This window comes from Grammomys surdaster, unplaced genomic scaffold (assembly GCF_004785775.1).
Source record: "Grammomys surdaster isolate TR1022 unplaced genomic scaffold, NIH_TR_1.0 205, whole genome shotgun sequence".
Lineage (NCBI taxonomy): Eukaryota > Metazoa > Chordata > Mammalia > Rodentia > Muridae > Grammomys > Grammomys surdaster.
Window position 1 is genome coordinate 488,491 of NW_021604650.1, and position 12,504 is coordinate 500,994.

Sequence of the window (12,504 nt, forward strand, 5' to 3'; positions counted from 1 at the left end):
CACAGAGAAACCCTGTCTGAGCCCATAAGGGCCATTCTTACTCAAACCACTACACCAGTGTATCATCAATTTTTTTTATAAATGTGCCTACATATGTAGTTAGACTTTGTGTCTCACAGTTATGCTGCATGTCTATTGAAACTGCTTCTTGACAAATTTTTTAAGTTTTCTACATCTTTATGTTGCTTTATCAGGTCTTAAAAGATATATAGGTTTTGTTTTTTGTTTTTTGTTTTTTTTTTAGTTTTTATGTGTGTGTGGGTGCTCTGCCTGCATGTATATGCAGTGCCCATGGAAGATAGAAAAAAGTGTTGGATCCTCTGGACCTGAAGTTACAGATGGTTGTGAACAGCCATGTGTGTCTGGGAACAAATTCAGGCTCTCTGGAAGAGCAGCCAGTGCTCTTAACCACTGAGCCATCTCTCCAGCCTCAAAAATATGTATTTTTGTAAGAAGGAACCAAAATGAAGCCATTTTAAATAAAACTTTCATTTTGAATAGGGGTCAAATAAAGTTTAAGTTCCCAAAACCTCCCTGAGTAAGTGTCATCCAGTTTGGCAGAGAAAGAAAGATGTACATAGGTAACTGACATCCTAGTGGACAAATTCAGACATGAATGTTAGGTAAGTTGCCCTACCATAGTTCAATAACCCATGGGAACAGGATACGTGTACCACCAAGACATGTTTTAAGGAAATACCCTACCGGGTGGTGGTGACACACACCTTTAATCCCAGCACTTGGGAGGCAGAGGCAGGCGGATTTCTGAGTTTGAGGCCAGCCTGGTCTACAGAGTGAGTTCCAGGACAGCCAGGGCTACACAGAGAAAACCCTGTCTCAAAAAAAAAAAAAAAAAAAAAAAGGAAATACCCTGTCCCTAAATCCTGATTGGAGGGAAAATGTGACTGTAACTTGGCACAGATGTTTGTGGTTTCCAAGCTTTAAAGCTCTGTAACTTTCTGACTTGAGGTCACAGCTCAGCTCCCAAGTCTGTTCTGTAGCCCTGATCCATCAGTAGCAACTTGATTACAATAAATCTTTGTCATTTGCATTGACCTAGTGTTTGAGTTGTGTTGGATCTAAGCAGATCCCATAGCACTTTGATCTCCCACTACAACGGTAAATTGTCAGTTTAGTGACCAAGAATTCATGATCTACTTTGAGACTATTAAATGCAAATGAACTTAGAATTAGTATATACTTAATTGAGTTGAAACTTTAATCAAGACTATTTTATTCTCTCTGTGCAGCAGTCATTTTGTACAATCATGTACTACAAACAATCTCTGTGTAGTAAATCATTTTTGCCTTAAAGTCTGTTTTTTAATTTTTTATCGCATTTGCTTATGTATTGCATGCAGACATGTGTGCACCACAAGTGAAGCTCAGGAGACGACGTCTGGGAGTTGGCTTGCTCCTTCCACTGTATGCATCCCATGGATCAAACTTGGGTCAACAGAATTGGCAGCAAGCCCCTCTCCTTTCTGAGCCCTCTCTATGGCCCTGGATTGCTTTTCCTCATTTGACAGTGAAGTTTTTGTTTAGTTCTCTTGTGTTTGTTTTTTCTTGTTCTTTTCCTTGTCCCACCCATTATTAGTTTAGGTAATAAATTATTATTATCTAAATATTATGAATATTGTGTGTCCCCTTCACCTTGTGCCACACTGTGGGGGTGGGAGCATCAAGATTCCTGCCCTTTGAACTTGAGTCTGGGCCCCTTGGGTATGGGGACATTGAGCACTGACATGAAACCCTAAGGAACCTGTGCCGAAGAAAACTATTCTCTCAGTGCTGGAACTCAGAGAGCGCATGTGTATTCTGTGCAAGATATGTATAAGTCAGAAGAAAGCTGTCAGAGAGCAAGATGTCAAACCTGACCAGGGCTCCAACGGACAAGATGTATGCCATGGAGAGCAAGCCAATATGCAGCACCCTTCATGGTTTCTGCTTCGGTTCCTGCCTTGAGTTACTTTTTCAGCTTCTCTCATCTCAATGGACTGTGACCAAGGATATGTAAGCCAATAAACCATTTCCTTCCCCAAGTTGTTTCAGGTCTTTATCATAGCAATAGAAACCTAACTAGAACAGACCTGAAATGCAGAAGGAAATCAGAAGGCTTTAGAAGACCACCCAAGTATTTCCTGGATTTCTCTGTGGAAAGGGATTATACTAGGGGGATCGAACCTAAAACCTCATGTACTCCAGGAAAGTACTTTATCACTGAGCTAAAGGCTCAATCCCAGAGGATTTGTCTTTCACAATCCACTGAATATCCATAAACGCCAGCTCCTGAATCTCAAACTGCCATATTTGATCCAGTTCTAGGCCAAGATCCCTGGCTATCTGAGGTTTCCATTTCTGTATAGCCAGGCTGTCTCCTTTAGCAAACCACAGTATCTGACACACAACAATGCACTTCACTTGAGATAACAGTGCTGGACTCTGTTTTCTGCAATACAAAGGGTACCACAGCAAAGAAAAAGACTAACCAGGAAAAGCTGTTACCCAAAACAGAGCCCTGAGCTTCCCTCCAGAGACTCCACACCAGGTGGCTACTGCAGCATCCTCCATAAAAATTCCCTTTTTGTGGTTTATTGTATGTTGTGTAAATAAACCTAATTATTAAGCAATAGAATCTATAAATCAAACTCCAAACCCTCTAGCAAAAGAAGGGCCCTAAAGCTGGATACTCATTCAGCTCATTGCTTCTGTTTCTTGTTTCTTGAGAGCATGACTCCAATGAGGCCCAAGGCTGCCAAGCCTACTCCAGCGAAGCCTACTGCCTTGACAGCATCTCTGACCTGCAACAGAGAAGGGGGTGAGTCAGGCTCTGTGTCAAAGTATGGGAACAGGCTGTTCATTGAACAGGGTCACTCTGCTCATGGCACCTCACATGCCCCCTTTGCTTCCATTGGCCAAACTGGAGAGCCAACAAATACTGGCAGGGTCAATGGGAAGGAGGGTGCGGGGTGAGGAAAGGAACGGACAGACCCAGCTGGCCTGGAATTGACACAGACTCAAAATGGTGACCTGGATGCAGCCCGGGACTATTTAAAGCCTACAAATCTTTGTAAGGCATCTATGGAAAGAACAGAGGGATGACAGCAGGATGGTCAAGATGGCCAGCCAATGGGCAAGTGCAAAGTCAGGGAGGAATTGCAGTTGAGAACTCAAAATACATAAATAAATAAATAACCTCTGACCTCCACATCTTACCATGGTTCCAGTGTCTGGCCTGCCAGGCTTGGAGGTGTTCCCTTTAAAGGGCTGGGTTTTATTGTTGTTTTTCTGTTTGCTTGTTTTTCTCTTTTGGAGTCAAGATCTTGCTATGTAGCACCTTGAACTCAAGACCTCCTGCCTTGACCTCCTGAATGCCAGGATTAAAGGCATGACACCACACCCAGCTCTTTCTTTATATGGACTCTGGTGTCCACCAAGAAACCAGACAGAGTCAAAGCATAGTTGCCCCTATTCCACAGCTCTCCTCTTATTTTTATTTTTTAAGAAAAGGTTGCATGCAGCCCAGACTAGCCTCAAACTTGAGCTCACTATGTAGCCAAGTGTCTTAGTTACAGCTTCTACTGCTGTGATAAAACACTGTGACCAAAAGCAACTTGTAGAGGAAAGGGTTCATTTTATCTTACACTCCCAGGTAATGCTCCATCACTGAGGGAAGGCAAGGCAGGAACCTAGAACCTCCATGCAGAGACCGTGGAGGAACATTGCTTACAGGCTTGCTTCTCATGGCTTGTTCCTCCTGCTTCCTTAACACCTGGGACCACCAGCCCAGGAGTGTTAATGCCTATCATGAAACGGGCCTTCCTGTACCAATTATCAATCAAGAAAACGCACCATAGGTTTGCTCACAGACCAATCTGATGGGGACATTTTCTCAGTTAAGTTTCTCTCATTCCAAAATTACTCTAACTTGTGTCAAGTTGATACAAAACTAACCAGCACAATAAAGACGGCCTTAAACTCCTGGTCCTCCTGCTTCCACCCACCATGCATTGGGGTTACAGTGAGGTGTGAGCCACTGAACCTCTCTTCATTCATTCATTCATTCATTCATTCATTTATTAATTATTTTACCTCCCAACCACCATTTCCCCTCCTTCATCTCCTCCTAGTTCTTCTCTCCACCCTCCCTTGCTCAACACACTCCTCTTCCCTTTCTCTTCAGTAAAGGGGAGGCCATCCATGAATAGCATCAGCCCTACCATATCAAGTTACAGTAAGACTAGGCTCATCCTCTCCCATTGAGGCTAGATTAGGCAGTTCCTGCTCCCACTGTTAGGAGCCCCATATGAAGACCAAGCTACTCAACTGTAACACATGGGTAGAGGGTTTTGGTCAGGCGCATGCAGGTTCCCTGCTGCGGTTCAGTCTCTGTGAGCACCTATGGACCCAGGTTAGTTCATTCTGTGGGTTTTCTTGTGGTGTCCTTGACCCCTCTGGCTCCCATAATCCTTCCTCCCCTCTTCCACAAGATTCCCTGAGCTCTAATTTGGCTGTGAGTCTCTGCACCTGTTTCCATCAGTCTATTCTCAAATAAATCCCACCAGGAACGGTAGTGATATAACGCAGATGTGAGACGACCTGACTTGTGCTCCTATGAAGTAGAGAAAAAAAAACATTGCAAAAGAAGGGGTGCAGGGAAAAGCTAAACATTTGTCAAATTCCGCTCCCTCCTAAAACCCAACTGAAATAAAAGACAGCATTTGTTTGTGCTGGGAGATAGTTATGGGTGAACAATGGCCTACCATGGGGAAGACACTGAGTTCGCTACCCAGCACACAGAGATAGTTCTTTTTAATTAGAGGCATTACGTTTTTGTTGTGAGCCTAGTTCTTATGGCTGAGCTCTCTCTAGCCCTTGGGACATTTGTTTTAAACATAATTCAGTGAGGACAAAGAAGCTGAGAAAGAAAGCTCTCCTAGTAGAGGCGTGAAAGTTCTCTGGACAGAATAAAACAGATGCTCTCAGGATCTACAAGTTTAGACATGCATTTTAGGTTCTATCATAAGCACAACAGGGCACTGAGTGACTATGAGCATTCTAAGCGTGAGACCCCTCTCTTGCTCCCAGAATGTCACCCTCCACTCAAGCCTGGAAGACTTTTCTGGAGAATCTGACTGTGCCAAGTAGAAACAATAGAAGATGTAGGTACTGGTGATTCTCAAACAGCTCACTGGATTCATCTCACAATGAAACTCAACATTAATAAACCCTTCCCCTTACCCCATTCATTGGCTCCTTACCTAGTGCCTATCTTCTGTATCTCCTGTCTTCCCTCATTGTTAACATAGTTTGGATGGATGTTTGAATGGTAATATCAACCAGAGAGGTCTGACTGTGGGCTGGCCTCAAGCCATGGTGTTATGGGGTTACCTTGCTAAGTATCTAGAGCTGGGGAGGTGGAACAGTGAGTAAGTGCTTGCCTTGTAAACACAAAAATCTGAGTTTGATCCCCCAGGACCCCATAAAAAGCCAAGTATGGGGGCATGCATTGTAATCCAAGTGCTGGGAGATGAGAAAACCCATTTCCTGGGGCTGCTGGTCAGTCCGCTCAGCCTAGTTGACAAATTCCAAGCCAGCAAGAGATACTGTCTTTGTTTGTTTGATTGTTTGTTCATTTAAAAAATAGGAACAGTGCCTACAGAATGACACTGGAAGTTAACCTTTTGCCTCTACATACACCCAGACACACAGGAATACACACACAGACACACACACACACACACACACACACTCATACAGACACCCCATTTCTATCCAGTGTTTGCTGAGTTCTATATCAGGAGGGGGAAAATACAGATAATGGAGGAGTAACAACATGACCCTTATTCTTTTCTGAAAGCCATGATGTAAGAACAAATGCTGATACCACTAGTTCAAACAAAAGACGCTTTGTCAGGGGACACAACAATAACCCCACTGTTTGTGGTCACACTTTGTACACAAAGAGAGTGATTAGGATGTGAATATAGTATCTAGTTAGTCCTGGTGGTGCTAAGAAAATGGTACAGTCAAATCATACATACATACATACAGACAGACAGACAGACAGACAGACATAAAACTTTTTATATGTACTTAAGAACATGTTATAGCCGGGCAGTGGTGGCGCATGCCTTTAATTCCAGCACTTGGGAGGCAGAGGCAGGCGGATTTCTGAGTTCGAGGCCAGCCTGGTCTACAGAGTGAGTTCCAGGACAGCCAGGGCTACACAGAGAAACCCTGTCTCGAAAACCGCCCCCCCAAAAAAAAGAACATGTTATAATAGCTTGGTGACAGGTTATATACAAATAAATTGAAGTTTTATTTAGGTAGACTGAGTTCTGCCTGCTGGTTAAAAAATCCCTACTCTTATCAGGGAAAATTAACACTTGTTCAAAACTGCCTGAAGGGGAAGGACATCACAGTAGACCAACATCATGCTACAGGTCCTATTTCTGGTTGCTAAACGAATACTTTCACAGACCAAAGTTACTGTTATTCACATAGTCTGTGGGTTTTGTTGTTGTTGTTGTTGTTGTTGATATTGTTGTTTTACTGTTATCTGCCAAATGTTTGAACCTGATTTTTGCCAAAAATCACTTTGTTTCGGTAATTTCTATCCCTGTAAACACGCCTAAGTTCCCTTTAGTGATTAAGGAGCTCAGAGGCCACTGACAGAGGGCCACATGAGCAGGAATTATAATGCTGTTTATTGTTGCATCGTGCTATGTGTAGATAACATTTCACACCTAAAAGATCTTTTTAGAGGCAACATTGCTTAGTGAACTGTTATTATGATTGATTTCAGACTAAGAAATGCCTAAGGCACTCATGAGGCACATCTCTGAGTGTGGCTGGAGTGCTTGTCAAGGGAGAATTAACATGGTGAGATTGCCCCAATGTGAACAGCACCACTGCATTAGCTAGGTCCTGAAGAAAAGAAGCTGTTCACCAGCATTCTCCTTCCTCCACTTCCTGACCTGCCACTATCCCAGCAAGTACCTCCCACCACCACACCTTCTTCCGCTGTGATGAATGGTAGCCGCCAATCATCAGCCAAAATAAATTTCCCTCCTTAACTTGCAGCTTGCTGAAAAAGCATCGAATACGACTATTGTAGGGTTGCTGGACATTGAATCCAGGATCTTGAGCCTTATGCAAATAGACTTTCTGAGTACTCATTTTCTATCGTTTGTTTGTTTGTTTGTTCAAGACAAGGTTTCTCTGTGTAGCCCTGGCTATCCTGGACCTCTCTGTACACCAGTTTAAACTCTGTCTCCAGAGTGCTGGAACTAAAAGTATGCCACCATCATTAATGCAGTCACCCAGGAACCAGGAACTAATGATATTCATCTCATACCCTGCCTGCTTCCTTCCTCAGAGTGGCTGTTCTATACTCACTAAAGCCAGACTGTGGCTCAGACCCTTGGGAGTGCTCAGCAAACACCAGCAATATGGCCTTCCTCACCTGCTTAGTTAGAAATGTGCTTGCTGCTCCTCTATGTTCACTGCCCTTGACAAGGATATAGTACATAGCTGATGAGCAGTATTCAGCTAATGGAGGAAAGAAACCAGATGCTGCCCATTGGAAGATACCTAATGTCTCACTGTAGGGAAGAGTGACCAAACAACCAAACAACAGTCAATGCAAGCAGTTTAAAATGAAGTTGAAACTGTCCCTGTCAGCAAATGTCTACCCATCTAAGTCACAGTGGCCCAGAGAGGCCAGCACCCAAAGCCCCGGGGGAATGCAGGAAGAAGAGCAAGCTTTGGAAGTCTGTCTATCAGCTTCATTTTCTGAGTCAGCCCCGTGAGACTCCTAAGAATACTCTTCTCAAGTGCCCAACTCTGTAGAGACTTGGTGTACCAGGGTGAAGGGATATCTAGGGAGGGTACCACCCTCTCAGAAAAGAAGGGGAGGGTTTGGGGAAGGAACTCTGTGAGAGGGAGTAGGAGGGCAGCAAATGGGATATAAAAATAAATAAATAAATAAATAAATAAATAAATAAATAAATAATAAATAAGACTACTTCTCTCTAGTTCACATGAAATCCTCCAAGATCAGTTCTCATCAAGTGGAGGGGGGACCTGACGGAATACATCCTTAAAGACCACATAGCTGGTAAAGACAGGGCCCAAAGGGCTGGAAACAGAATGGTTAGCTCAGTGGTAGAGCACCTACCTATAAAAGGCAAGACCCTGAGTTTAATCCCTAGCACTGAAAAATAAGGGAGTTCCTGTTGTCCATCACCACATTAGCCAAGGAAAAAGAGAAAGGATTTCAAAACACTGATGTGAATAATTACACATCTTAACCTCTCACCCGTGCAAAGTTGAGCAAGTGTGGTAGCACTTGCCTGGGATCCCAGCACTGGGAAAGCTAAAGCAAGAAGGCTAAGGATTTAAGGCCAGACCAGCCTGAGCTACCCAGAGACCCTGACTCAGAAAAGAAAGTGGGAAAACGGCAGGACCACCTCTAGGATGAGGACAGTGCTATCTGCAGCCTGCTAAGAGAGGTTGGATAAATGAACCTGAACATCAAACTTCCTCATTGCCTCTCACCAACACAACTACATCTGACAGCCAGAAAAACACGGCACAGGTCTCAAGGTTCAAAAGGATTTGTTGGCTGGCATGAATGGCCATAGCCGGACGGCTTGAGTTCTGGAAGTTTATTATTCCTCATCTACAAAGTGGGGCTTACAGAGCTTGTCTCCAAGACTCTAGGATCTTCTTCACAGGGGTGCAATGATCATGACCTGTGCTGGGTTCAATCCCTAGCACTGAAAAGGAAGGGAGTCTGACCTGCTGTCTCACCTGCCTCACCGCTGCCCGCCTTTGAGTGTGTCACTCTTAGAGATAAGAAGCATATACTTAGACTATTATAACCTGTTTGTAATTCTGTCTCCAGCCACACTCAGGTCCAGCCACTGGCAGTTGGGAAAATGACCTGGTACCTAAGGTCGGGTGCAGGGGACTGAGGACATACCTGATCACTCCGAGGAACTCCGTAACGTAGTTCATTCACAAAGTGCTCACAGTTCTCACTGGTCAGCCTGTAGAGCACCTCCTGCCCTACCAGTTTCTCAGCCTGCTGGATGATCTTGTTTAGAGGCAGTGGGGTGTATTCCTTGTCATGTTTGTTATTGATCTGGTACTTGTCCTTTCCTGCCACATCGCACAGCAGTTCTTTCTTCACTATGGCCTTGTCGGTCAAAGCAGACATGATGCTGGCTGCCCCAGCTCCTGCAATTTCACCTGTGGAGCCACAAAGAACAGAGGAGTTGATCCTGGGAAGGGTCACAGGGATTCAGTGCTAGCCCACAGCTGGGCATCTAGGCTTAACACCATCCACAAGGGATGAGCAAGATAGAAACAGGTGAGACATGCACAGTGTGGCTTTGAGAAAGGTTCTTGTGGTCCTTGAATCCTTTATCAAGATGGAGACTAGTAAAGTGCCATGATTTACTGTGATGTTTTAGTGGTAGTCACGGTGGCAAGGGTGGTGGTCAGGTGAGGGATGAGACAGGGCTTCACTCTGTAATCCCAGATGATCTCATCTGGAAATTACTATGTAGTCCACCCTGATGTCAAACTCTCAACAGTCCTGCCTCTGCAGTCCATATGCTGGGATGATGGGCATACACTACCACCCCTGGCTATGGGATGTCAAGCATGCACCCCCATCTCTGGCTACCAGGTGACAGGGATACACTACCACCCTGGCAACTGGGATGATGGATAGGCATACACCACCACCACTGGCTATTAGAGTGTTTCTTTAACCAGAAGAAGCTAGTCTTCTGTACTGTATTTCTTAACTCTGCAAATATGTGCAAGGAGCTCTCTCATCTTTCTGGGGAAAGAGTATCTAACTATTGATTCCATCTGGGTAATTCCTTGACCTCACCAGGCCGATGACCTTGGGAGAGAGGCTGGTCTTCCTTCCAGAAAAAAGAGGCCAACATTCTTTAGCTGTTCCCCTAGAGATCATGCAGTGGCAGCCCTGGCCAAGATTCACATGTAAGAAGACACAACACTGAAGTGACTAGAAGAGGAACTTGAGTTCTCTATAACTAGGCTAGGACAGTGAAGGTCAGCTGACTATCATAGAGCCAGGGCATCCTAACCCAATCACCCATACCACGGGGAATGAGAATGTACTGGGTATGATGGCTGGAAAGGAGCTATGAACCCAAGAAGTAAACCCAGAAACCCAGAGAGCATCACCAGATTGGTTCCCTGCCAGGAGCAACAACAGCACTCCAGTAACAAGGACAGGACCAATCTTTAAATATAACATTGGCACAGCAACAAGCAATAGCAGGAAGGAAAAGAGCAGAGGCCATTTGACCCCTCTTCTGTGAAGTTCTAGAATAGGCTGAACTCTTCCAGAACATAATACATTTGAAACCAGCATGGTGATATACTCCCATGATCCCAGAACTCATGAGACAGGCAGACAGATCTTTGTGAGTTCAAGGCCACCCTGGTTGACATAAGTGATGAACCAGTCTGATTCCATTATAAGATTAAAAGCCATCTTGTTATAAAGTCAAAATTAAGTTCATTTTTGTTGTCTATAAAACTTGGATTTGACCAGGTGACCAGGTGTTGGCCTATTTTCTGGAATTCAACATGTTCTACACCCTATATCCTGATCTCCACCATGATATGATAGGATGTTCTGCCACATAATGTTAAAATGTTCAACCAAGTTCCTATGTAACCAAAATGCTTCTGGAAATCGCTCAACCCTTGAGATACCCCCAGCATTGTAGTTTGTGGCTACATAAACCTCACCTTCCCCTGTGTTCTATGATATTTTGGTATTTTCCCCCCGCTTTATGGAGACAGCCCTACCTGACAGAAAATAAGGCTTGCTTTATTTGACCAAAGAATTTTCGGTAATGGTCTTTACTCTCATTTGGTGGGATTAACAAAAGGAGTTTTAGACCATCTAGAATGATATAGTGATACCCAGTCTTTTGTTCTGTTTTGTTTTAAGACAGGACCCATGCGGCCTGCCTGTCCTGGGACACTCTATGTAGACCAGGCCTTGAACTCACAGCACAGAGATCTGCCTGCCTCTGCCTCCCCTCCTGTGTACTGGTATTAGAGGAGTGCATCACTACACCCACACAGCCATGAGACCCTGTCTTAAAATTATTTTAAAAAATGAAAACAGCTATGTATGGCTATCTACCACAGGCCTGACATAAGACTTGGCCTATTGACAGTCACTCGTGGATTGGGGAGGGACTCACAACTTTCTACCCCTTCCTCCTGAACTATTGGCTACTGATGGATTCTAGGGGCAAGACAATCATTGTCTTCTGTTGTATACCTACTAACAAGCCCACCAAGTTCCATCAGATAGTTCCAAACCCATGATGACACAGAGGACCCTGGTTAACTCAGAGAGAGGAGAGAGAGGAGAGAGAGAGAGGGAGAGGGAGAGGGAGAGGGAGAGGGAGAGGGAGAGGGAGAGAGAGAGAGAGAGAGAGAGAGAGAGAGAGAGAGAGAACATAAATATTGTGTTACAATTCTGAGGGAGAAGGCTTCCCCAGTGAAAGTGTTACAGCTTTGCTCTGGCAAAGGGAATATTTCTCCAATGCAAGTGTTATAGCTCTACTGGGAAAGGTATCCGGCTTTCAGGAACCAAATAATACCATAAAGTCACACTGCACAACAAACCTCACACAAGAGATTTATTGGGAAGGGAAAAGCCAGAAGGGTGGCTACCTGCCTCTGCTCAGGCTAGAAGCAGCAGGGAATTGAGGAGAAGGCAGGCTTTATACAGAGTTTGGGGGTGGGGCAGAGCTTTCCAAGATAGCTGGGGATTGGTGGGATTTTTATGACGTGATCTTGGGGCAAGCTTAAGGATTGGTGGGATTGTGTGGTCAGACTCTGGAGCAAGCTCAGGGGTTGGTGAGATTTCATTCTGAGGGAGTGGTATGATTTCATGCTGAGGGATTGATGGGATTCTGTGGCCTGATCTTGAGTCTAGCTCAGGGACTGGTGGGACTCTGTTTCTTAGTCCTGGTCTTGGCCTTGGAGCAATTCTTTCCTTTGGTCCTGGTCTCAGGGTCAAGTCAGGGTCATGTTGTTTTTCCTTGGCCCTTTTACCCTACATTCTCCCCTTTTTGTATATTATTAATAACCAGTTAGGGGTCAGTCTAATAATAACACTACCCCCTTTCCTGACCCCTACTTCCTGCTGATTGGAGACACTGAGGTCCTTGGAGCAAATTTGATCTTTGCTGTCTGGGTATAATTGGGTGTTGCAGGCCTCCCTCTGGCTCTATAGCGAGTACTCCTGTAGTAGCAACTGATTAAAAGTCTGATCAGAAGTCTTTTAGATCTGTTGTTGAAGAAATTTAGACAAAAAATTTATGAGGCAGGGTGCAATTAATAGGATTAAGAAAAAAGGAGGAAAAGAGGGTTAAAGAGGGTGTCCAGTTCCGTACTAGACAGAGTGATCCACTGGATCCAGTTCCGTAC

The 12,504-nt window shown here is 44.5% G+C and overlaps 1 protein-coding gene across 2 annotated transcripts in view; it reads right to left on the reverse strand.

Moving 5' to 3' along the window:
* Nucleotides 1–1,196: 1,196 nt before the first annotated feature.
* Nucleotides 1,197–12,504, reverse strand: part of LOC114624273 (HRAS-like suppressor 3) — a 36,099-nt gene continuing 24,791 nt past the window's right edge. For both annotated transcript variants that reach the window (XM_028771163.1, XM_028771162.1), the window contains 2 exons: nucleotides 8,990–9,258; nucleotides 1,197–2,801 (listed from right to left, as the gene is read on the reverse strand). In XM_028771163.1, coding sequence (XP_028626996.1) covers nucleotides 2,700–2,801; nucleotides 8,990–9,258 — 371 coding nt within the window. In that variant the 3' untranslated portion in view covers nucleotides 1,197–2,699. The remainder of the gene's footprint in view (nucleotides 2,802–8,989; nucleotides 9,259–12,504) is intronic.